This window comes from Pristiophorus japonicus, chromosome 6 (genome assembly GCF_044704955.1).
Source record: "Pristiophorus japonicus isolate sPriJap1 chromosome 6, sPriJap1.hap1, whole genome shotgun sequence".
NCBI classification, from domain to species: Eukaryota; Metazoa; Chordata; class Chondrichthyes; family Pristiophoridae; genus Pristiophorus; species Pristiophorus japonicus.
Window position 1 is genome coordinate 85,598,939 of NC_091982.1, and position 24,944 is coordinate 85,623,882.

The following is a 24,944-nucleotide window of genomic DNA, read 5'->3' on the forward strand; positions in this document are numbered from 1 at the left end:
ATGGCACTATGGCCGGTCCCGCTGCCCACCTGGTGTGGACAGGGGGCCTCCGGCTGCGTAATTTTTCACCGCTTCCCGACGACTTCCCAACTGGAACAAGTGGGAAGCTGGCTGGCAGGATTTAAATGAAGCCTGGGATTTTAAATCGGACGGGTCACATTTCGGGAGTAGTGGACGAACATTTGGCTCATGCTGTTGCTAAAGATCATTAAACCTGCTGAGGTTAAAATCGGGTCCCTAGACTTAATCACATACCTTTAGCTGCTAAATTGCCAAAACTAATATGAGCGTCTCTAAAAATGTGTTAATAATTATAATATTAACATAATAATACTTGCATTTATGTAGCATGTTTCACATAGAATTATCTGAAAATGCACTTTTTGAAATGTAATGACTGTTATGTGGACAAATGATGATTGATGAGTTCTATTTTTGAATAGCTTTTAGCCGACTTGGAAAACAATCCAATGTTTGCTGATGACCTGGAATGTCAAAAACTCCTTATGGAAGCTATGAGGTATCATCTGTTGCCAGAGCGACGGCCCATGATGCAAAGTCCCAGAACCAAACCCCGAAAGTCTACAGTAGGAGCACTTTATGCAGTAGGAGGAATGGATACCACCAAGGGTAAGACTGAACAGGCATTTGAAGCATGTATTGGTGGTAACATTATTCACATATTGTAAAGAGATGCACCATTCTTTGCGATTTTGTTGGTGACAACCTTTATGCTTAACTGTCACACAGTGAAGCTATTTCCTCTGTGGGAGAATCCAGAACAAGAGACCATAATCTTAAATTTAAAGCTAGGCTGTTTAGTAGTAACATCAGTGAGCACTTCTTCAAACAAAGGGTAGTGGAAATCTAAACACCATCCTCCTCTCTGCTCTTTTTCAATATTGTTATGTTCTCCCTCCCTCCCCTTCTGCAGTTTTCATGAACTTTCCTCATTTGAGAGGGTGACATTGGAGTCCCAGTTTGCACCAAAATTACTCCATAGTCACCCTGCAGGGGGTCCATGACCGTGACTTAGGACACCTTGCCCGCATATCCCACAATCCTTCTGATCAAATTGGTTGCCATTCTATGTCTCCACAATGGGCCACAGTTGAGATTAGGACCTCTTACAGAGAATTTCAGGCAAGAACCCATGTTCTGCAACTTGTGTTTGTGGAAAGGTATTCTTACATCTTGTTCCATTGTACCACCACTATGCTCTATTGCCCTTTATCCATCCATAAATGTATTCTTGTGTATGAATTACTACCTTAGACAATAAAGATATATTTGTAACAGTAATGGAGTATCTGGAATGGTTCACCAATAATGTTACGCGTCATTTAATTCTTTGAAAGCTAGGGCTTAATAATTCTACTGAATTTATACCTTAGCGATTTACAACCGTGCAATCAAAAATTGTCAGCATTTCTCTGATGTACCATTATGTATTTCTACAGGTGCCACAACAGTAGAAAAATATGACCTCAGGACAAATACCTGGATGCAAGTAGGCACGATGAATGGGAGACGGCTGCAGTTTGGTGTGGCAGTGATTGACAATAAGCTGTATGTTGTTGGTGGGAGAGATGGATTAAAGACATCCAACACTGTTGAATGCTACAACCCAATAGCCAAGGTTTGGTCCATAATGCCACCAATGTCCACTCACAGGCATGGTCTTGGTAAGCAATAACTATTTCTGTCTTCAACACAAATATTTAAATCTATTAAATAATCATGTTTAATGAAGCATACACAACAACACTGCATAAATTTGTGTTATACTTATTATTCCTAAATCCCCAACGCATCTTGGATTTACAGGTGTGCATCTATTTGACACAAAGAACTGTCGTTGGAATATTTTTTGAATACAACATCCCATGATGCAGGTACAGTCCCCACCACTTACACCATGCTCACTTCTCCCGGACAGCCGCCTGTATCAGGCAAATGGTGATGACTATTTACCATGACCAATGACGGCAATTAAAAAGGCAACACTTATACCGCACTAAACGCCACATCAATTTTGGGCAGTTCAAGCAGATGTTCATACCTGGTTAAAGTGCAATTACCTTAATGATATGTCTGTCATTAAGTCCTTTCTTAATTTCTGCGACTTGCATCAGGCAGCCCCGCTACCGACAGTTCCCCTTCCCCCGCTCCGCTCCCTCTGCTCCCGGACCTCTAGAACTCCTGCAACTGCTGCGAGCACTTCTTGCTGGCTTGTTAAACTCTTCTTCTTTGCGAATGATGAGCTGCAGATGGCGGGAATGATGTGCAACATTGCTATTTAGCACCATGTTGCCTGCCAGCTCCGGGATCTCAAGGACAGCTGGAAGTGTCATTTTCATGACAATTTGGAGGATTGTACTTTACACAAGTGTAGGTACTTAAATTTATATAATTTCCTTTCTTGTCCCATACCTGTAAAGTAGTCTTTTTTTAAAATGTCTTTGTTACACCAGCTTATCACGGGCAAATTGCATTGACACAAGCACGCCCACCGGAAGTGGTGGGGACTGCATTAAATCCTTGCAGTGTAATGTAACAAACTTAAGTCTACATTGCTGTAAAAGTGGCAGTGGGCGTGTCAGTGGGCGGGACAAGGGGGCGTGGCAGTGGGCGGGACAAGGGGGCGTGGCAGTGGGCGGGACAGGGACGGGAAAAGTCCCTCGAGCCTGTTCTGTCATTCAATTAAATCATGGCTGATCTGTATAAACTTTGACAAAGAAGAAAGTCATTAAAATTTCAAAATTCCATCGTCATAAAGTGATTTTTTTTTTATCAGAGGGCTCAAAATTTTGTGAGTACAAGAATTGTGATAGAATGCATCTTTAATGTATTAGACCAGAATACATAGCCCCTTTAAGTTCGGTTTAAAACAAATTATACTTGATACTAAACAGAAGTAAGGTCAGATTTTATGACATTTTCCCTGTGGAAAATTAAAACACAACATTGCCTTGTTAATTTAACACTATGCAGCATAATTAAAGTGTTGGCAGAAGATACTGAGTACTACTTCAGCTACTATAAATCTGTCAGGATATAAGTAAATGACAGGGGGAGGACAATAATTGCCAGTGAGGCATAAACCTACCATTTGTCAAATATGCCAATCTTGGAGAGGTTTTGCTGGCACTTGCAATATGCAGCAAGTTTATTGCTTATAAGGAAGCTGACTCAGAATACAGTGGATATCCACACAAAGCAAAGCTGCAGCAGTTGAAAAAATAAATACTTTACTTTGTGGATGTAACATAAAAAAATTAATTTGCTTGCTGATGTGGATGAGCAGCAATTTTCTCCAATTGAATATTGGGAAGATCGAAGCCATTGTTTTCGGTCCCCGCCATTGACTCCATCCCTCTCCCCAACTTCTGTCTGAGGCTGAACCAGACTGTTCGCAACCTTGGTGACATATTTGATCCTGAAATTAGCTTTCGACCACATTTCTACAGCATAACTAAAACCGTTTATTTCCACCTCCGTAACATCGCCCGTCTCCATCCTTGCCTCAGCTCATCCGCTGCTGAAGCCCTCTTCCATGCGGTTGTTACCTCTAGACTTGATTATTCTAATGCACTGCTGGCTGGCCTCCCACGTTCTACCCTACGTAAACTAGAGGTGATCCAAAACTTGGCTGCCCGTCTCCTAACTTGCACCAAGTCCCACTCACCCATCACCTCTGTGTCCCTGGCCTACATTAGCTTCCAGTTAAGCAACACCTCGATTTCAAAATTCTCATCCTTGCTTTAAAATCCCTCCATAGCCTCGTCCCTCCCTATCTCTGTAATCTCCTCCAGCCCTGCAACCCTCCGAGATGTCTGTGCTCCTCTAATTCTGCCCTCTTGAGCATGATAATCGTTCAACCATTGGTGGCCGTACCTTCTGTTGCCTAGGCCCCAAGCTCTGGAACTCCCTCCCTAAAGCTAGCCCCCTCACTACCTCTCTTTCCTCCTTCAAGACGCTACTTAAGACCTACCTCTTTGATCAAGGTTTTGGTTACCTGCCCTCATTTCTCCTAATGCAGATAGGAGTCAATTTTCTAATCTCATAATACTCCTGTGAAGCGTCTTGGGACATTTCACTACATTAAAGGCGTTATATAAATACAATTTGTTGTTGTTGCATTTTACTGAAATCCAAGAAACAACACTTCAGCCTATATGTTCCAAGTATGTGCTGTCAGTGAGGAACCTCACCAACTCGCAGTACAGTTTGGAAAATTACAGACTTGATACCCACAACTTTCATTCCATTGAAATCATCAGATGGAAACTCATGGCCCACAATTTTCAGACGAATTTCCTCACAGCCAATGTATACTTGGGAAATGGAGACCTACAAATAAAATGCGTTACCGTGATGTTAGTAAAGATTGTGAGATCATGTGCTAATCATGAATGTCAACTCCTTTTAGCATTCCACTTTATAAAGCCAGTTGTGCTTTAAAGAATTGTATTTCTTCTTTTCAAAGTTGTTCCACGGAGAACTACTGTAGTTGATTATAGTCTGATCATCCCCGAAAGCCTATACTCTGTCATCCAGCACCATGGGACTGCTTTGCTTTGTTCTACTCTGACCTATCCAAGCCTAGCCGCAGCATCACTAGCAGTGGTTTCTCTTCCCGCTCCAGCACTGACCTCTCGAGTGTTCCCCAACAATTAATCCTTGGCCTCCTCCTAATCCTCATTGACAAGCTGCCCCTTGGCAACATCATCCACAGACATCGAGTTAGCTTCAACATGTATGTCAATGTACTTCTCCGACACCAGTCTGAACCCCTCCACTACCTCTGTGCTGTCAGACTGCATGCATGTCTAACATCCAGTTTTGGAACTGTAATCAAGAACTACTTCCATGCTGAATAGAGTACTTTATCCTTTAAACTTATATTCAGACGATATGACATTTTAATTTTGCTGTGACCAAGTTCCAAAAATGTCTCTTGTTTAGCTGGTCTGCATCTTTACGAAAAAGTGCTTGGCAGAGAGCATCATGTCTCATTTACACCTGACATCACTGGTATGTGGCTTGTCTCCCTTCTCAAACAGTAAAAGGCTTGCAAACACGTTTTGCTGAAAACTTTGCCCCATACTCCTTTTCTGGTGTTTTTTTCCTCTTTTCCCTCCTTTATCTTGCCTTTCGCACAGAATTTGTACCAAAGCCAGAACTGCTTTGTTTCATAGATTGCGTCCTTGTCGGTGACTGAGTCTCTTTGAATTTTTCAATGGCCCGGATTTTGCGGTAAAAATAAGGGTGAGGCCTTCAGCCCTCACTACTGTTAAAGAGTAAATCGGACAGCAACTTCCGGCAATCACACATGCACAGTTAAATGTGGAAATCAGGACATTGCTATCCAAGTTGTCCTGTTCGTCCAGAAGCTTTGGTATAACAGTATCTCACCGAGAGACTCACCACTGAAATACATGGAACACGTGAAGTTGCTATACTTATCCATGAGATACCCACTAAACGCACCAGAAAAAGTTAGGATTTCTTCATTCCAGTGTAAGTGGATTTTTAATGGCGTGATATGTCTTAATTACTGTCAAACAATCTCTCTAGCACTGAAATGTAACTTTTATAAATGTAGCATCTCAATCCTAGAGATTTTAATTATTGTTGGAGATTTAAAAAAAATGCAAATTATTTTTTTTTACTTTTTCTTTCCATCTCTTTTATCTCTCACTTAGTCCAATCTTTCTTTCCCATTCTTTATTTCCAATAGGGAATTCAGAAGAAACTTCTTTATCCAACGAGTGGTGAGAATGTGGAACTCGCTATCACAGAGAGTAGTTGAAGCGAATAGTACAAATGCATTTAAGGGGAGGCTAGACAAGCAAATAAGGGAGAAGGGAATAGAGGGTTATGCTGATAGATTTAGAGGAGGAAAGATGGGGGAGGAGTCTTGAGTGGAGCATAAACGGCAGCATCGACTGCGTTACACATGTAAACTTGTATATACTCTGTAGAGCCACTAGAGGGCTCATCCCCTGGAGTCCCAAGGGATCCCGTAATCCCTTGGGAGCACAGGTATTTAAGGAGGCCTCACAGGTTGGAGAGGCACTCTGGAGACCTGCAATAAAAGACTAAGGTCACACTTTACTTTGAGCTCACAGTGTTCAGTCTGACTCTTTCTCCATACATAACAGACTGGTTGGGCCGAATGGCCTGTTTATCCTATGCATTCCTATTTTTCTTTCTGTACATGATTTAGCAGTGAATTAACTATTTTAACTTGCACTTCATGGTTTAGACTCTGCGTGTCTCAGTATGGATTCTTCACTCTGATCGGTTAAGGAGATACACAGTTGCTTTTCCTGCTCACACACGCCACCGATCCCCTATAGAGGGTGCTGCGACAGAAAGGATTTCTAATTGCAACAAGTTCCAATGCAAAAGCCCACAGAAAATGTGTGGGCAAGTCATCATCATAGGCAGTCCCTCAGAATCGAGGAAGACTTGCTTCCACTCTTAAAGTGAGTTCTTTGGTGGCTGAACAGTCCAATACGAGAACCACAGACTCTGTCACAGGTGGGACAGATCATTGTTGAGGGAAGGGGTGGGTGGGACTGGTTTGCCGTACGCTCTTTCCGCTGCCTGCGCTTGATTTCTGCATGCTCTCGGCGATGAGACTCGAGGTGTTCAGTGTCCTCCCGGATGCACTTCCTCCACTTAGGGCGGTCTTTGGCCAGGGACTCCCAGGTGTCAGTGGGGATGTCGCACTTTATCAGGGCGGCTTTGAGGGTGTTCTTGTAACGTTTCCGCTGCCCTCCTGGGGCTCGTTTGCTGTGAAGGAATTCCGAGTAGAACACTTGCTTTGGGAGTCTCGTGTCTGGCATGCGAACTATGTGGCCTGCCCAGTGGAGCTGATCAAGTGTGGTCAGTGCTTCAATGCTGGGGATGTTGGCCTGGACGAGGATGCTAATGTTGGTGCGCCTGTCCCCCCAGGGGATTTGTAGGATCTTGCAGAGACATCGTTAGTGATACTTCTCCAGAGACAAGTATAAATGTAATGAATGGCTGGCACCGTTTTTTCGGTGCTGACTGCAAAATCCGGACCATCGTGTTTCCAAATCTGATTTGTCATGGCTTTGGAATATATATTTTATTCATTATCTGGGGTGCTCACAGGGTGCTCTCATATGTTGCTAAACGGCAATGACCTACTTTATGAAAATATGCCCTTTGTATGGTGCATTGTAAAAGTCATGATCCCGACATGGAGTTTCATGCACCGGGAATGCATATGGTGAATTCAGGTGCGGGGATCAGTGGGCCCTGCAAGATTGTCCAAACATTTTTCACAAATTCCTAATATGTACTCCCAGTTTATGAAGTTCCATGCCAGGAGCATGAATTCACAAAATGTACACAAGATTCATTTGTTTTACCAATAAAAATGTCACATTATAATGCAGAGTTTGTTATTGCAAATTAAAACAGTCTTCTTGATGTACATGGAATCTGAGTCCATTCATTGACTGGTGAAACTACATACTAGATTTATCATTCATAACAGCAATACTTTAGGACAGAACAAATGACCTGTGGGACTACATTTAATTTTATTATAATGAAGGAGCATATATATGTAGCATGTTGGTGCAATGGTTTACCACAAAGTGCTGAGGCATGTATTTGCATCCCAATTTTCTTACACAGAATATTTGTGGTCAGGGTGTCAGAAAAAAAATCTTCCCAATTGCAAGATAGAAATCCCATCAACAAGACATATTGGGGCCGAAACTGACCCGCTGGAAACGGAGCGCACACACCCTGTTTCTATTGTTTTCACCGTCACGATGGATAAGATGGCCTCTTGAGCAAAATCCTGTGCTTTGGCTTTTTTTTTCCAGCGGATCGGGGGGGGGGGGCTTGGCGGTAGTGTGGCGGTGAGTGGAAGTTGGGGGGGTGCGGAGTGTCCGCCGCTGGCAGTCATCAGATGACGTCATCATGGCACCGCGTCACCATGGCTCTCCCCTTCACTCAAAGGGGAGATTGATGCAATTTTTAAAGTTCAGTCCACTGGGCCACCAGAGAGGGTTTCGGCCGGGCCGGGGCAGTAGAAAAAGAGAAAAAGTTTTATTTTAATATTTCAATTTGTTAGTTGTACCCATCTCTAACCTATTAGATTGTGAGGAACTGTGGCATCCACCAATAGCCTGGCTAAGAGCAAACCTAGCACAAGTAAGACACTTTGCTCATATGTATGGTTCATTACCACACCATTTGGCACTTTCACCCACTCAACCAATAAGAAGCCTCACGGTTATATTCTTAGAGTGGGTCTTTAACCTTATTGAAAATAAACTGGCAAATCAATTGTAAAGCAGCCAATTACACAGTTGATTTCCCCCAGGATATTAGTGGCAAATTAACCTGTTATTGAGGCAGAAGTGTGTATCATCTAGCTCTATTAAGTCTTCTGAAAATGTGACGTGCATTAACAAGTTAGAAGCAAAAATCGTTCTCCAGACTCAGAATGATGTATTTAAGGGCAATATTGTATACTAAAAATGTTTTTAAATCGACAAATCTGCAGACATCTTAAATTGTGCTTCAAATTCTTAAGCTAGGATGTTCTCTGAATCATTTAATGAAATATATCTGCATTATTAAGTATAATAGAATATTTTTAAAATTACTTCATCTCAAGAGACACTTCATAGAATCAAGGTCAAGATGTTAAATTGAGGGGAGGCTTGATGAATCTTTCCTGGATTCATTGCTCTAGATTCTACACCTGTATTGTTTAAAAAGAGTCCAAAACTTGAATAGGGTAGCAAAATAAAAGTTGATTATTTTCCTTGTTAGCAAACACATTTCAGATCTGCAAGTCATGAAACTGAGATAGTATACGTCTTCCAGTCATATATAAAACATTCGGGGGGTGAACTTGGTCTCTGGTGGTGGTGCCAAATGAGCGATAGCGAACACGTTTTACACCACACCCGACTTTCTGTTCCATTGAAGTCAAGTCAGCGTGGTGTAAAGCTTGCTGCTGATTCATTATCGCTCATTTTGTGCAACCTCCAAAGATCAATTTCACTCCACAAATCTTCAGCATCCATATATAATTCCAGGTCATAGAAGATACAAATTAGAAAATGATAAACAAAATACAACAGGTGGTGACGACCAATATTTGCTGTAGCTGTGAGTGACTTATATCAGTCACTAGTTATTTATTGACTGCAAATGGATTGCTGTTCTGGCCAATATTTTGCTTGTAGATCAGGGGCTTCTTTATTTCTTTTAAATATTGAAACACCTAACTGCTTTATTTTAAATTTGGCTTGTTAGCTCGTTTGTATCTCAGAGGTTGGACAGACAATGATTTAATATATTATAGTTTTTTTATTCGTGGGCATTGCTGGCAAGGCCAGCATTTATTGCCCTTCCCTAATTGTCCTGTGGGAGTTCCTTCACCACTAGGAATGCAGGTGGTGGTGAGCTGCCGCCTTCAACCGCTGCAGTCCTTGTGGTGAAGGAACTCCCACGGTGCAGTTAGGAAGGGAGTACCAGGATTTTGACCCAGCGACGGTGAAGGAACGGCGATATATTTCCAAGTCAGGATGGTGTGTAACTGAAGGGGAACTTGCAGGTGATGGTGATCTCATTCACCTGCTGCCCTTGTCCTTCTAGGTGGTAGAAGTCGCAGGTTTGAGAGGTGCTGCTGAAGAAGCCTTGGTGAGTTGCTGCAGTGCATCTCGTAGATGGTACGCACTGCAGCCAAAATGCGCCGATGATGGAGGGAGTGAATGTTTAAGGTAGTGGATGGGGTGCCAATCAAGTGGGCTGCTTTGTCCTGGATGGTGTCGAGTCTCTTGAGAGTTGTTGGCAAGTGGAGAGTATTCCATCACATGCCTGACTTGTAGATGGCGGAAAGGCTTTGGGGGAGTCAGGAGGTGAGACACTCGCCGCAGAATACCCAGCCTCTGACCTGCTTTTGTTGCCACTGTATTTATGTAGCTGGTCCAGTTAAGTTTCTAATCTATAGTGACCCCAGGATGATGACGGTGGGAGATTCAGCGATGGTAATTCCTTTGAATATCATCTTCTTCTTACGCAGTCCCCCAGAGTCGAGGATGACTTGCTTCCTCACTAAAATAAGTTTGAAAGTGACTAACGAGACCAATGTGGGATCTACAGTCTCTGTCCCAGGTGGGGCAGACGGTGGTTGGAGGGATGGATGGATGGGGTGCTTCTTTTGTCATACGCTCCTTCTGCTTTTTGTGCTTGGCTTCCACGTGCTCCCAGTGAAGAGACTTGAAGTGTTTGGTGCATTCTTGGATGATCCTCCTCCACTTTAAGCAGTCTTGGGCCAGGGATTCCCAAGAGTCGGTGGGGATGTTACATTTTTTCAAGGTGTCTTTGAGGTGTCCTTGAAGCATTTTCTTTGCCATCCTGGGATTTGCCTGCCATGACGTAGCTCAGAGTAGAGCACTTGTTTCGGGATTCTAGCATGGGCCTGTGGACAATGTGGCTCGCCCACCAGAGCTGGTTGAGTTTGGCCAATGCCTCAATCCTGGAGATGTTGGCCTGAGCGTGAACACTGACATTGGTGCCCCTATCCTGCCAATGAATTTGCAGCATTTTGCAGAAGCAGCATTGGTGGTACTTCTCCAGTGCTTTGAGGTGCATACTGTACATAGTCCATGTCTCAAACAAAAAAGGAGGATGGGTATCACTCCTGTTCTGTAGACCATGAGCTTGGTGCCGGATTTGAGATCCTGGTCTTTGAACACACTTTTCCTAAGGCGGTCAAAGGCTGCACTGGCACACTGAAGGCGGTGATGGACTTTGTCATCGATGTCTTCCCTTGTTGATAGTAGGCTCCCAAAGTATGAGAAGTGGTCCAATTTGTCCAAGGTCTCATCGTGGATCTTGATAACTGGGGGGCAATGCTCTGTGGTGGGAGCAGGTTGGTAGAGGACCTTTGTCTTACTGATGTTTAATGTGAGACCCAGACTCGTATGCTTAATTGAAGGTGTCAATGATGTTTTGGAGTTCGGACTCCGATTGTGCACAAACGCAAGCATCGTCTGCATATTGCAATTCAATAACAGAGGTTAGAACAACCTTGGATCTGGACTGGAGGCTTCGGAGGTTGAACAATTTCCCGCTTGTCCTGAAGATTAACTCGTCTCCAGTGGGGAGCTTGTTAAGGGCGAGATGAAGCACTGTAGCAAGGAAGATTGATAAGAGCATTGGTGCAATGACACAGTCTTGCTTCACCTGCACGTGTATGAGGTCTGTAGTGGATCCATAGGTAGGAAACACAGCTTCATGTCATCGTGAAGCGGGTGAAGGATGTTGATGAATTGTTGAGGACAGCTGAATTTGAGAAGAACACTCCATAATTCCTCACGGTTGACAGAGTCAAAGGCTTTTTTGAGGTCAAAGAAAGCCAGGTACAGAGGTTGATGCTGCTCCCTACATTTGAATATCAAAGGGAGGTGGTTAGACTCTCACTTGTTGAAGATGGTCATTGCCTGGCACTTTTGTGTCATGAATATTACTTGCCACTTATCAGCCAAAGCCTGAATGTCATCCAGGTCTTGTTGCATGCAGGCATGGAGAGCTTCATTTTCTGAAGAGTTGCAAATGGAACTGAACAACATCATCATAGGCAGTCCCTCAGAATCAAGGAAGACTTGCTTCCACTCTTAGCATGAGTTCTTAGGTGGCTGTACAGTCCAATACGAGAACCACAGTCTCTGTCACAGATGGGAAAGATAGTTGTTGAGGAAAGGGTGGGCAGGGAGCCTGGTTTGCCGCACACTCCTGCTGCCTGCGCTTGATTTTTGCATGCTCTCGGCGATGATACTCGAGGAGCTCAGCGCCCTCCCGAATGCACTTCCTCCACTTAGTGCAGTCTAAGGACTCCCAGGTGTCAGTGGGGATGTTGCACTTTATCAGCGAGGCTTTGAGGGTGTCCTTGTAACGTTTCCTCTGCCCGCCTTTGGCTCGTTTGCCATGGACGAGTTCCGAGTAGAGCGCTTGCTTTGGGAGTCTCGTGTCTGGCATGCGAACTATGTGGCCTGCCCAGCGGAGCTGATCAAGTGTGGTCAGTGCTTCAATGCTGGGGATGTTGGCCTGGATGAGGACGCTAACATTTGTGCGTCTGTCCTCCCAGGGGATTTGCAGGATCTTGGGGAGACATTGCTGGTGGTATTTCTCCAGTGACTTGAGGTGTCTACTGTACATGGTCAACATCTCTGAGCCATACAGGAGGGCGGGTATTACTACGGCCCTGTAGACCATGAGCTTGGTGACAGTTTTGAGGGAATGGTCTTCAAACACTCTTTTCCTCAGGCGGCCGAAGGCTGCACTGGCGCACTGGAGGCGGTGTTGGATCTTGTCATCAATGCCTGCTCTTGTTGATAGGAGGCTCCCGAGATAGGGGAATGTAATGTCTGTAAGCTTGTAATGTTTGTAGCTCCACACTGTGGATGTGGACATATTGTGTACTGCAACTGCATAGTTAATAATAAACAGAACTAGGCAGATTTCCGGAGGCTTCCGAGAGAGCTGCCTGCCATGTAGGAAGCTGTGTGTGCTTGTGCTCTGTGAATATATCACATTTGGCGGTGAGATGGGATTTTTCGGATGATTTAAAGCTTAAACTTTGTTGGTAAAGGATTCAGTCAGTCGACAGAGAGACTTTGGAAGTTTCTGTCTTTGGAAAAAAGCTACAAAATCTGAGGTAAAATACAGCACATGGTGTGAACAGCTAGAGATTAAAATGGCAGGTGTAATTGGACATTTGGGGGAATATAGACACGACCGGAAATGTTTTAAAGCGTATGTGGATCAGCTAGCAATGTACTTCACTGCAAATAACATAATCGAAGTTTCAGACAATGCAGTACAGAACCGGGCTTTGTTGTAACGTCAGAGAACGATCTTCGTATCGGAGGCGGGTCCGGCAATGTACAAAACCTTTGTAAATCTGCTTGTGCCTGACGAGCCAAAGAACATAAAGCTTAAAGAGATTTTAACAAAGCTGGAGCAGCACTATAACCCCAAACCATTAGAAATTGCTGAAAGCTATCGTTTCGGGATTCAGAATCAAAAGGCTGATGAAAGTATCAGTGATCACATTGTAGCATTAAAAAAGCTATCGTTGCACTGTAATTTTGGAAACTTACAAAACCGAGCATTACAGGATCGTTTTGTTTGTGTGGTGAAAAATGATGCGATCAGAAGGAAGTTATTGACGACGGATGACTTGATTTTTGAGATTGCTCGTCAGACTGCGCGATCGATGGGCATGGCCGAAGAATATTCCCGAGAATTAAATAATGGTTACGGTCATCAGTCAACCGAAGTAAATCACCTGCAGGTTCAAAGTAAAAGATGGTGGGGGCCCAAAGTCTCAGAAACTGGAAATTCTAATAGAACGTTGAAGTCATGCTATAGGTGCCTGGGACAACACATTGCTCAAAGTTGTCGATACTGCAGAAAGACTGGGCATCTTGCAAAGGCATGCCAACTGAAGGGTAAACCAGTTTTTAAATCTGAGTCCAGCGTTCAAAGCTATGAATAGAAATCCCAAGAGACTACATAGCATGAAACAACAACAACAGGACGAGGAGATGTTAGAGTTACACGTCATCAGGAGCACGAGGTTAACAGACAGCGATTCGGAAAGCATCAAAATCCACATAGATGTTGTAGGATTCAAGATACCAATGGAAATTGACACGGGTGCATCCGTGAGTGTAGTACCGGAGTCACTGTACCTCGACAAATTGCGTGATTTCCAACTGGAGAAATCCAAGATAGAGCTGCGAGGCTACTCGGGAGAGAAAATTCCTGTGGTAGGTCGTATCACCGTACCGGTGAAATATAAAGATCAATTTCAGAACTTGCCTCTAATAGTAGTGAAAGGAGACAAGCCTGCCTTACTAGGAAGAAATTGGTTGAACTCACTGAAGCTGGATTGGAGTAAGATTTTCTGTGTGGAAGCGAGATTTTCATCAACGGATGAGGTTATCAAGAAGTATCCGAAGGTGTTCTGCGAAATGGGCAGTCCGATCCAAGGCTTCAAGGCAAGTGTCAGGGTACAGAAGGACACTAGATCGGTTCACTACAAGCCACGTTCCGTACCATATGCTCTCAAGGAGAAAGTTGAGCAAGAAATCAAAAGACTAGAGACTGAGAACATTATTTGTAAGATAGACCAATGTAATTGGGCTACACCCATTGTTGTTGTACCTAAGTCTGATGGTAAGGTAAGATTGTGTGGTGATTATAAAGTAACCGTAAACCAGGTTCTCGAGGGTAATGTCCCCAATACATTGTCGAATATAGAAGATCTGTTCACAACACTGACAGGTGGTCAGATCTTCTCAAACTTGGATCTTACGAATGCCTACTTACAGCTTGAACTAGATGAGCGGTCCATGTCATGTTTGACTATAAATACTCATCTAGGCCTATATCAACTTAATAGGCTACCATTTGGAGTGTCTTCCGCCCCTGCCATATGCCATGGGGTGATGAACCAGATTTTGCAAGGTATTGAAGAGGTAGTATGTTATTTGGATGACATACTAATTTCAGCACCAAATAGGCAAATTCATAATAACATATTGAATGAAGTCCTCAAACAGCTAGAGAAGCACAGCGTACGAGTGTCTGCTCGTAAGTGTGAGTTATTTAAACACTCAGTGGAGTACTTAGGGTACAGAGTAGACAAAGATGGTTTACATCCAACCATGGAAAAATTGGATACGATTAGAAATGCACCCACTTCCAGGCATGTCACTGAACTTCGTTCATTCTTGGGTCTTTTGAACTATTAAGGGAAGTTCCTACCAAATTTGGCTACAGTATTACATCCACTGAATGAACTTTTGAAAAAAAACAGGTCCATTGGAAGTGGTCAAAAGAATGCAATACAGCACTCAAGGAATGTAAAAGCAAATTGGTAGAGAGCACCATGTTAGTTCACTGTGACATATCTAAGGAGATTAAGCTAGCATGTGATGCCTCTCCATATGGAGTTGGAGCAGTAATCACTCATGTATTAATTAGTGGGGAGGAGAGACCAATTGCTTTTGCTTCACGCACTCAGTGCCAGTAAGTAATTATGCGCAAATTGAAAGGGAATCTTTGGCAATTTTTGGGGTCAAGAAGTTTCACAAATACTTGTATGGTCATAAGTTTACCATCGTTATGGACCATAAGCCCCTAATAGCAATCCTCCATCCAAAGTCCCCAGTTCCAACATTAGCTGCAGCCCGAATGCAGAGATGGGCTTTGATTTTTTCAGCATATACATATGATATTGAATGCAGACGATCAGCTGATCATAGTAATGCTGATGCAACGTCTAGATTGCCTTCCCCAAGTTACACCCGATAGGGAAGAAGGGTTTTATTTTTCATACATTGATGAACTGCTAGTCACAGCTGAAGAGATTGGTAGAGCAACCAAACTTGACCTAGTGATGTTAAAGGTGTATGAGTATATTGCAAATGGATGGCCAAACCAGGTAACAGACAAAGATACACATCCATTCTTCATTCGTAGGAATGAATTATCAGTTGATAAAGATTGTATCATGTGGGGTGCAAGAGTGGTTATATCAAATAAATTCAGCTCCAAATTATTAGGAGACCTCCACCAGCACCTGGGAATATTCTTGACCAAGAGTTTTGCACGCAGTTATTTATGGTGGCCAGGTCTTGATAAAGATATAGAGTACATCGTGAGTCAGTGTACGACATGTCAATTGGTAAGCAAACAACCACCACCAGTACCATTACAGCCATGGAAATGGCCTCCTAGGGTGTGGCAAAGGCTACATATTGATTTTGCTGAGTTAGAAGGACAACAATTGTTCATTGTGATTGATAGCCATTCAAAGTGGGTTGAGGTGTTTCCAATGTGAAAAATAACAACAAGTAAAACATTGGACATTTTACGAAAATTATTTTCTTCATTTGACCTCCCTGAAGAGATTGTTTTGGATAATGGAGCACAATTTTGTTCAGCAGAATTTGCACAATTCACGAGCAAAAATGGTGTGAAACATACCAAGGTTCCGCGATACCTTCCTGCTTTGAATGGTGCAGCAGAGCGCACTGTACAAATTGTAAAACGTGCCCTCATAAAACAAATGTTAGTTCCAAATCCAAGGAAACGACAGTTGTCATTGGATCACAAATTGGCTAATTTTTTGATTACATATCGAAATACTCCTCATACAACTACTGCACCAGCAGAGTTGTTTCTCAAACGACAGCCACAAACCAGATTCTCGTTGTTAAAACCAAATTTGGCATAGTCCGTAGTAGAGACACAATTAAGACAGAAAGAAAATCATGATAGAGGTAGAGTAAAAGAGAGAAGTGTGAAATTAAACCAGAAGGTGAGAGTGAAGAACCATCACCATAAATGGTTAAAGTGGTTACCAGGAAGAGAGGTGAAGATATGTAGTCCTCGCATATATTTGGTAAAGATATTTGATAATGGACAGGTTAGGTTTGTTCATATTGATCATATTTTACCTACAGACATGGAAGGAGTTGAAGGTGGGAATGATTCAATTATTTCTGACTCATCAGATAGTTTTGATATACCAGCAGCAAATCCTAAATCCAATGTACTAGAAACAAATCCAGGAGAGAATCAGAATGAAAAACAATAAGAATAATAAAACAGGACGGACCATCCGGCATCGACCTTGGCACCTGCTTTGGACACAACAACTGCACACCCAACCCAGTCGACCCTGCAAATTCCTCCTCACTAACATCTGAGGATTTATGCCAAAATTGGGAGAGCTGTCCCACAGACTAGTCAAGCAACACCTTGCAGACACTGGTTATGGAGGCCTGGATGGCAGACCAAGTGCTGTGGACATTCTGCATCTCGGGGTCATCAAGGCTCGCCAGGTTAGCTGTGAGGCGCTGACTGTAAAGAGCTCTCTTAGCTGGGTCCTTAAGTGCCCCAACATTGACTTTTTTGCGACACTGCTTCTGCTGCTCCCTTCGCTTGTGCAATCATCAGCGAACATCCCCACTTCTGACCTTATGATGGAGGGGAGTTCATTTATGAAGCAGCTGAAGATGGTTAGGCCTAGGACACTGCCCTGAGGAACTCCTGCAGTGATGTCTTGGGGCTGGGATGATTGACCCCCAACAACCACAACCATCTTCCTTTGTGCTCAGCCAGTGGCGAGTTTTCCCCCTGATTCTGTGAGTATGACTATGTCAAGGTGTTGCTTGACTAATCCATGGGACAGCTCTCCCAGTTTTGGCATAAATCCTCAGATGTTAATGAGGAGGAATTTGCAGGATCAACTGGGCTGGGTGTACCGTTGTCGTGTCCAAAGCCGGTACCAAGATCGATGTCGGATGGTCCGTCCTGTTTTATTTTTCTTATTGTTTTCTGTAGTGATTTGTTACAACTGAGTGGATTGCTAGGCCATGTCAGAGGGCAGTTCAGAGTCAACCACATTGCTGTGGGTCTGGAGTCACATATAGGCCAGACTAGGTAAGGATGGCAAATTTCCTTCCCTAAAGGACATTAGTGGTCTATCACAGGTAAAAGGGAACATTGGGTTTCAGTCTGTATTGGCAGTGTTTTGATCTGCTCAGGTTCTAAAAAAACAGATAGAAATAAAGACTTGCAGTTATATATAGCACCTTTCATGACCACAATTAATATGCAATGAAGTGCTTTTTGGAGGTATAGTCACTGTTGTAATGTAGGAAATACAGCAGCCAATTTGGCACAGCAAGATTCCACAGACAGCAATGAGATAATGACTAGACCATCTGTGATATTTTTAAAGTGACGTTGGTTGAGGGATAAATCTTGGCCAGAACATAGCAGAGAGAAGTAATGACAGAGCAGAAAAAGAGAAAAAGGTTAGAGTGAGTGAATAATGTAGCAACTTCTCTAAAAGATCAATAATTTATAACTATTCCATTACTGATCGCTCTAATAGATTGACCCGATAGCACTCAGAAGCACAGGGGAACCGTTTAAATTTAAGTGAGTGGTCATTTTTTGTTTTAACATCATACTCAATTAGTGCAATTGCCTTATACTCCCATCAATCCATCAAATAAAAAGTCAGTGATGTTTTTTACTGTATAGATTTTCTTGTCAGAATCATGTTCATTTTGTAATGACGTGCAGGAGTTGTCGGTTTTTTTCAGATATACCTCTTAAGCAGAAAAATATCTATAACCCACAACCTGCTGCTTCACCCACCAATTTAGATAATCAGGCATTGGCAAGCATCGTGGTGATAGATTGGGCTCAGCTATGTTACCCTACCCAATTGTTGAATAGCCGATCAACACTCATGCCTAGGTGTTACTTTAATATTGGTGATTACTCAAATAAATCAGTTAATGCCGGCAGTAAAACTTCCAATTGTTAAAAATTAGCTGTCCTGTCAAGGCTTATACATGAATGAATAATAGCTGGTTAAGGTACTGTAGAATGACTAACACTGGTGTAACTGTACTCCAGCAAGGAGTAAACACCTTTGGGAGCAACAGAGAGAAAATTGGTGAGGTTAAATAAATCTGAACTGTCTCACCTGTTCTTCATGCCAAGTAAATGCATTGGTTCATTATACACCCAGAGTCATTTCCGTTGATTTAGGTCATTTAGAATACTTTGAGGTCATGATCATCCATCGTGAAAGTGTCAGAAAAATGGAACACAGATTGAATTTCTTTAATGAAATAATTTTTTTTAATGCCAATTTCTTAGTTCCTCAAAAGCAGAGTGGTACTGGGTAATGTTAAGTGATAGGCCAAGAGTTGTAATAATTTTAAGTTACAAATAGTTGTCCATCATATTTCATTCTCCTTTACCTGCCAATTTTCATCCCACCTCAGGGCATGATCCCTTAACGGATTATAATTGCCCTCATGTCCCTCATCCAAGTGATCATTCTTTCTGTGAAAATCCAGACAATGAATATGAGCAGATTATTTGACCATAAAGGGAGGAAAACTGCAATGCCTAATCCCTTCCTTAGCTGATGTCGGCATGCTTGCACTTTCCAGCAGAATTCCTTCCTACGTCTTGGAGAAATCTGAAACTAATTGCAGAACTCCTAGAGCCATCTGGTTGAGATCAATTAACCCAGCACAATATCAGGTATCAGACTTGGACCTATTCTGCTCTCTTCGGCTGATACTCACTGCTTTCATTGCTGACCCATTTCGTGGGTTAATAGTTTTGCTATCATTCAGCATATAATCCAAATGTTCACATTTGCGATTTTATTTAATAAAGATTATTTATTGATTTGTGGGACAACATTAATAGCAAAAAATAAAATAAGCTGCTCTTTTCGGTCATTTACTGATATATACACACATTGAGATGGATTTGCTTGTTCTGATGAAGTGGAGGTCTGGACTCCATACCAGTTGGGTAATGAACGAAAGCACCATGTAGGAAAAAGTATTGGCTCCAAATTTCCACAGACTCTAATCTTGATTATTTCTGTTGGTGCGCTCCAATGTTGACCCTGTTGGAATGTGCCCCTGTGCCATCTTCTTCCAGTAAAGTAGGATTTTGGTTAGTGATACTGTCACTGAATGTCATCATTGTGAAATGCACCTGCCATCTCAGTGCCACAACTTGAGATTTTTTGAAATATATTTCAAATCCCTAAATTAACTGGATCTTCCTAGTTAAAATCTGTGTCTGTATTTTACTTACCATACTAGTCCCTGGCTGCACTTCCAAATATATGGATCATCTGCATTGGACCCACTATATTTACTGCTTACATCTTACTAACTTGGAAAGTACTCAAGACCTTTAGTGAGCAGCTTTACAAAGAGATGAGCATGAACCTGCTCCTAAAAGTACAATAGAAAGTACACGAGATCCCCCAAATAAAACAAACTCAAGTTCTTTTCCCTCTTTCACATCATTCAGGGATTGTGTAGGCTTGTCCCTTTAAAAATAAAATGTCCTGCGACATTAGTCCCTAATCCCTTCCTGCTATTAACACATTGAAGAATGGAAGCCAAACAACTGCCATTTGTGTCTGGAGTTACAACAAAGATAACAGTAAACAGTAAGAGTTTTGGTAAATTCCGAGTTGATCTCCCTTGGCATTGCACATAGGGAGTTAGACCAAGTGCAGTCTTAAGGTGAAGTGAGGTCATAGGGTGGGGGATAATTGGCCCAGAGTGCACAAATGTCATTTAGCCTTCATTTTTATATTTCCATTATGAATTCCTTTGTCCACATTTAGAAAGGAAACTGTGTAAACTACATAGAACCTCCACGAGGGGAAGGGTATGAATACAGCGTGATAAGTTTGCATTGTCAGTTTCCATTATAAATGTGGATGTAGGCATTTATAATGGAAAAAAGGTGACAGGAAGTGTGTGAACATGTCAGATTTTCAACATATAAGAGATATATGTTCTTCAGTGGCTGATAGGGAAGGAACATTTGATTCTGGACAGTTCAGTGGGAGAATAGTTTCTGAACAATATTCTTTGATGTCTTGTGGCCTTTTAGCTGAATACACAGACTGACAGGCTGGTCTTTCTGATGTGGAAGGGTGCATGTTTTTATTTGCTGACAGTATGACACCAATACATATTAGCCCTTAACATTGCAGGGAGACGTGCATTCTGCCCGCTGGATCTTCTGCATGAATAATGGGAATTTGAAATGAAATCCAATCAAACTTTCATTACTGTCGATTGCAATACAATTACTAAAATCACAAAATAATGTATTTGAAGCTGATTCAAAGATATACAAATATCTGCCCTCATTAGTAGACTAACACATTTCTTGGAAACATCACCAGCTCATTAGCATCATAACTCTTTATCTCATAGCCCCTTTTTTAAACTTGTGTGAATATATTATGGGATTGAATGGCATTTATGCCATTTCTACAGGGCTCCTGCCGAAGTTACACTGGGCAACCAGGATAACTCTTGCGGAAATTCAACCTCCATGCTTTTAAAAGCCAAGCAACAAAACTGACTTGTTCCCAAATTCCCAAATGCTCAAAAGATCCCAAAATGTGACCGTAACACTGGACCAGATGCAAAGTAAAATGTCTCTACTTTGCCTTAATAATATCCCTTAATCCTAGATTCTAAAAGTACCACTTCCACATTAGTGTAGATTGTTCCATTCCCATATCTGCTGCAATAAGGCCTTTCTCAATAAGACTGCCAACTTTATGCCAAACCATGGTAAGTTTTGTGTTGGAGGCTTGTATCTGTTAGAAACTGGGCATCCTTATAGACAGTAAAGATCGGACTTGTATCTCATCAATTCAAGATCGCATCAAACATAGGTCCCACAGGTGAAAGGACCAACTAATGGGCTGCATAAACTCCAAAGTGCAAACTTCAATAGAAATACTGCAGATATACTGTTGAATTATTACTCTTACATGTTATTAAAGCAGTATAATTGTCATAATAATGCATTTGGCAAACTTTGTTATTGCTTTGCAAAAATATATTAAATAAAATCTCTTGAAGCACCTCATTGCATTATTTTTACACGACAACATTGAACTCCCAAACAAAAACATTTTCTTCACAGTTGGGCTCCTTTGATTTGAAGCAAGAACAAACTTGCATTTGTAAAGCACTTTTAACAACTTCACAAATGACCCAAAGCACTTTACAATCAATGAAATACTTTAAAAATGGTGTTACTGATATAAAATAGGATACATTTAGAAATTAGAATGCAGAAATTCACCACTTCACTCTCTTTCACTCCACTCCCACTTTTATACCCCTCTAACAATTCAAATTCAAATTCCAAGTACTTGATCTGTATATTGCATTATCTGACTTTCCTGCACAACCACATGGCTCAGCATCTCCCAAGAGGACTGAAGTCCACATGTAGTAGCAGGATAGATAACTTATCAGGAAGTTGATCTGCATTAGACTGGCTGGAATTTTAATCATAAATCTCTTTGACACTTCAACAACTTTGACCTTTATTTTTCTTCAATTCACTGTTCATAGTCTATGTAGTTAGGATTACTCAGTTAATATACAAATGCAGAAGATTTCAGAAGTTAGAATGATGATGAGATACCATGGTGTTACACTTCTTGGTATAAATGTTAGACTGGTTGCTGAACAAACATCTGCCATATTTAGTTTTTTTGGTGTGATAGTATTTAAAAAATGGTCGCAAGCCTTCAGGACTTTTCATTTTGATCAACCTTCCATACTGTGGAATATTTTAGAAGTTACTACACCTTGATCTGTTCCTCTCTCTTTCTATAATGTCCTGACACCATGATGATCAAGAAAACAAATCACAAAAAAAAAATCATAAGTTTACATCATGCAGAAAATTCCACAGAGAAGCTCAGTGTTGTACATCATAAATTGTTACTTATGCATCAGTGCAGTAGGACTCAAAATGGCTGAGGTGAAAGAATTGGACCAGAAGGCTCGGTTAGTTCTGGCGATGAGTTCTCATTCTTCTGAGTTTGGTCATCTAGTTCTATTGATTAAGACCTTGGGGCCGAAATTCAGGGTCTCAAAGAGACCCGTTAATGCCCATTTGCGGTGGTCATTCCTAAAAATTGCATGGCCGCCACTCTGGGGTCAACTATCTAAATTCAGGTCGGGGATTTTTCGGCCTGGACCCCATCCCGCCCAAGTAGATGCACTGCCAAATTAACATAAAATACTTACCTATCCATTTTCAGCTCGATCCATCAATCCCCCGCCGTGCGGTGCCCCCGGCAGGTTTTTCTGTTGGTCCACCCTCTGAAGGCTGTGTGCGGCCGGCAGTGCAGCCGCCCTTAAAATGGAGGGTCCACTGCCGCGGCTGCAATGCAAAAAATTTTTGCCGGCCAACTTGCCAATTGGCCAGCAAAGTACTGGCCCACGGTTTGGCCAGGCCGCCAATGGGCAGCCTGACACCCCCTCTTGGGTGCCAGGCTGCTGGCCCGGCCGAAACCCTCCCTGTTGGTCCAGTGGCCAAAGTAAAATAATGATTGAATCTCTCCCCTTTAACGGAGGGGAGAGAACGTGGTGATGCACACAAGCTGTGATGTCACCACATTGATTGACAGCAGCGGACGGCCCCACCGACCCATTTTCAGCCAGTCAGCTTGGCTTTGAGTCTAAGGCCCACCCCCATTATGATCCATTTCCTGTAGGACTTTGAAAAAAATTCAAAATCCTGAAAATGGATCTACTGACTGCACCAAGCTTTCCAGCGGTGAGCACCAGTTTAAAAACTCATAGCTGTGCCAACTTTCTGGTGTACCTGAATTTCGGCCTCATTACCTTTTCTAGTTGTGTCTCTGTGGCCATTCTGAAGGGTTTAATATAATTCTGTTGTGCCTGTGTGTGCTTCATGAAGATTGAATTCATTTGGACTTATTGCCATTTGTGCTTTGTGATCTGTGTTGCACAATGTTGTGTTTAGCTGTGGAATCTTTCTTTATGCTGTGAAACTGATTCTTTTGTAAACTGTAATATATTTAGCATTTAACACCCACCATGCTAAATATTAGATGTTTTGATACTCTAACACATACATGGCCAATTTTATTTTTATTTCAGGAGTAGCAGTACTTGAAGGACCAATGTATGCAGTTGGTGGACACGATGGATGGAGTTACCTTAACACAGTAGAAAGATGGGACCCTCAAGCCCGTCAATGGAACTATGTTGCCAGCATGTCAACTCCAAGAAGCACAGTGGGAGTTGCAGCATTAAATGGCAAGTAAGTAATTGTGTTGCAGACTGACTGTGTTAAATCTTTGCATCAACTCACAAACCAATCACATGTATAACTTTTCAATAAGGTCACTTTAACCTAAACCTAACAAATGTACATCGATGATACAATGAGTATAGTGCTGCAGAAAACTCCAATAGGACTGACTGCGTGAATTCATTATACTAGAAAGCAATAATGCTCCATCTTTCAATTTAACAAAAAATTGCAAAAGTGCTGGGAATCTGAACAACAGAAAGTGCTGGAAGTACACAACAGGTCAGTCAGCATCTGAAAAGAGACATTAATGTTGTGTGTACAAACCCTTCAATAGGACTCAAAGATAAACAGGCTCCATTACAGGACTGAACAACACAAAGGGGAGAGGGCTGGGTGAGGAACAATAGGTAAAAATCACATTTTTTAAAAAACTGGCAAGGAAGATGGTACAGAAAGATCATCTTCGGAGGCAGCGAAAAGGATAGATATGGAAATTGCTAAGAAAGGCAGTGAAAAGCACAGGAAAGATAAGCTGACTAATTTGTGCTCATGGGCTGAGATTGTCTTTGAGTATCTCAGCATTATTTTCAATTTTCCCCTCAGAGAGATTGATGCACACAGTTTTTCTCAATGTATGTGATATTCATCCACTCAAAATATTTTAACACGTGACATGCTGGATACCTATTTGAAGATACATTCGAAGTCCATTGTGAGCAGTGCAACACACTCAAATAGCATCTGATTCAGGCACCCCAGTTTATGGGAAAATACAAAAAAGTAGCACTAAAATTGGGGAGGAATGAAGTGAAAGGTGGATTGGAGAAAATTGGACAATGAGCAAAAATCAATGTTTTGCAGAAGTGCCCAGGGGAAGAATGGGATAGAGTTATTGAAATATGCATTGAGCTTCATTGTGGAGTGTAGGAGATCAAAGATGGAATAGACAGGGGAGGAAGAGTTGAAGTGGTGCATCGCAGGGAGGTCAGGATTACAGCATAGTCATCAATGCAACAGAGGAAGAGGTTAGGGAGGGAGCCACAATCGGATTGCAACAAAGAGTGTTCCACATATCCTCAACAAAGATAGGCAGAGCTGGGATCTGCTCTGTTTTCTGTCCAGTAATTACAAGTTCATATTCAAAGACAGGCACAAAGCCAGTTCCAAATAACTCAGGCTCATGTTTCAGT

At 42.1% G+C, this 24,944-nt stretch overlaps 1 protein-coding gene across 4 annotated transcripts in view; it reads left to right on the top strand.

Moving 5' to 3' along the window:
• Nucleotides 1–24,944, top strand: part of LOC139265182 (kelch-like protein 4) — a 224,549-nt gene that overhangs the window by 175,445 nt on the left and 24,160 nt on the right. For all 4 annotated transcript variants that reach the window (XM_070882110.1, XM_070882111.1, XM_070882113.1 and 1 more), the window contains 3 exons: nucleotides 444–630; nucleotides 1,461–1,685; nucleotides 23,598–23,760. In XM_070882110.1, the coding sequence (XP_070738211.1) occupies nucleotides 444–630; nucleotides 1,461–1,685; nucleotides 23,598–23,760 (575 nt within the window). The remainder of the gene's footprint in view (nucleotides 1–443; nucleotides 631–1,460; nucleotides 1,686–23,597; nucleotides 23,761–24,944) is intronic.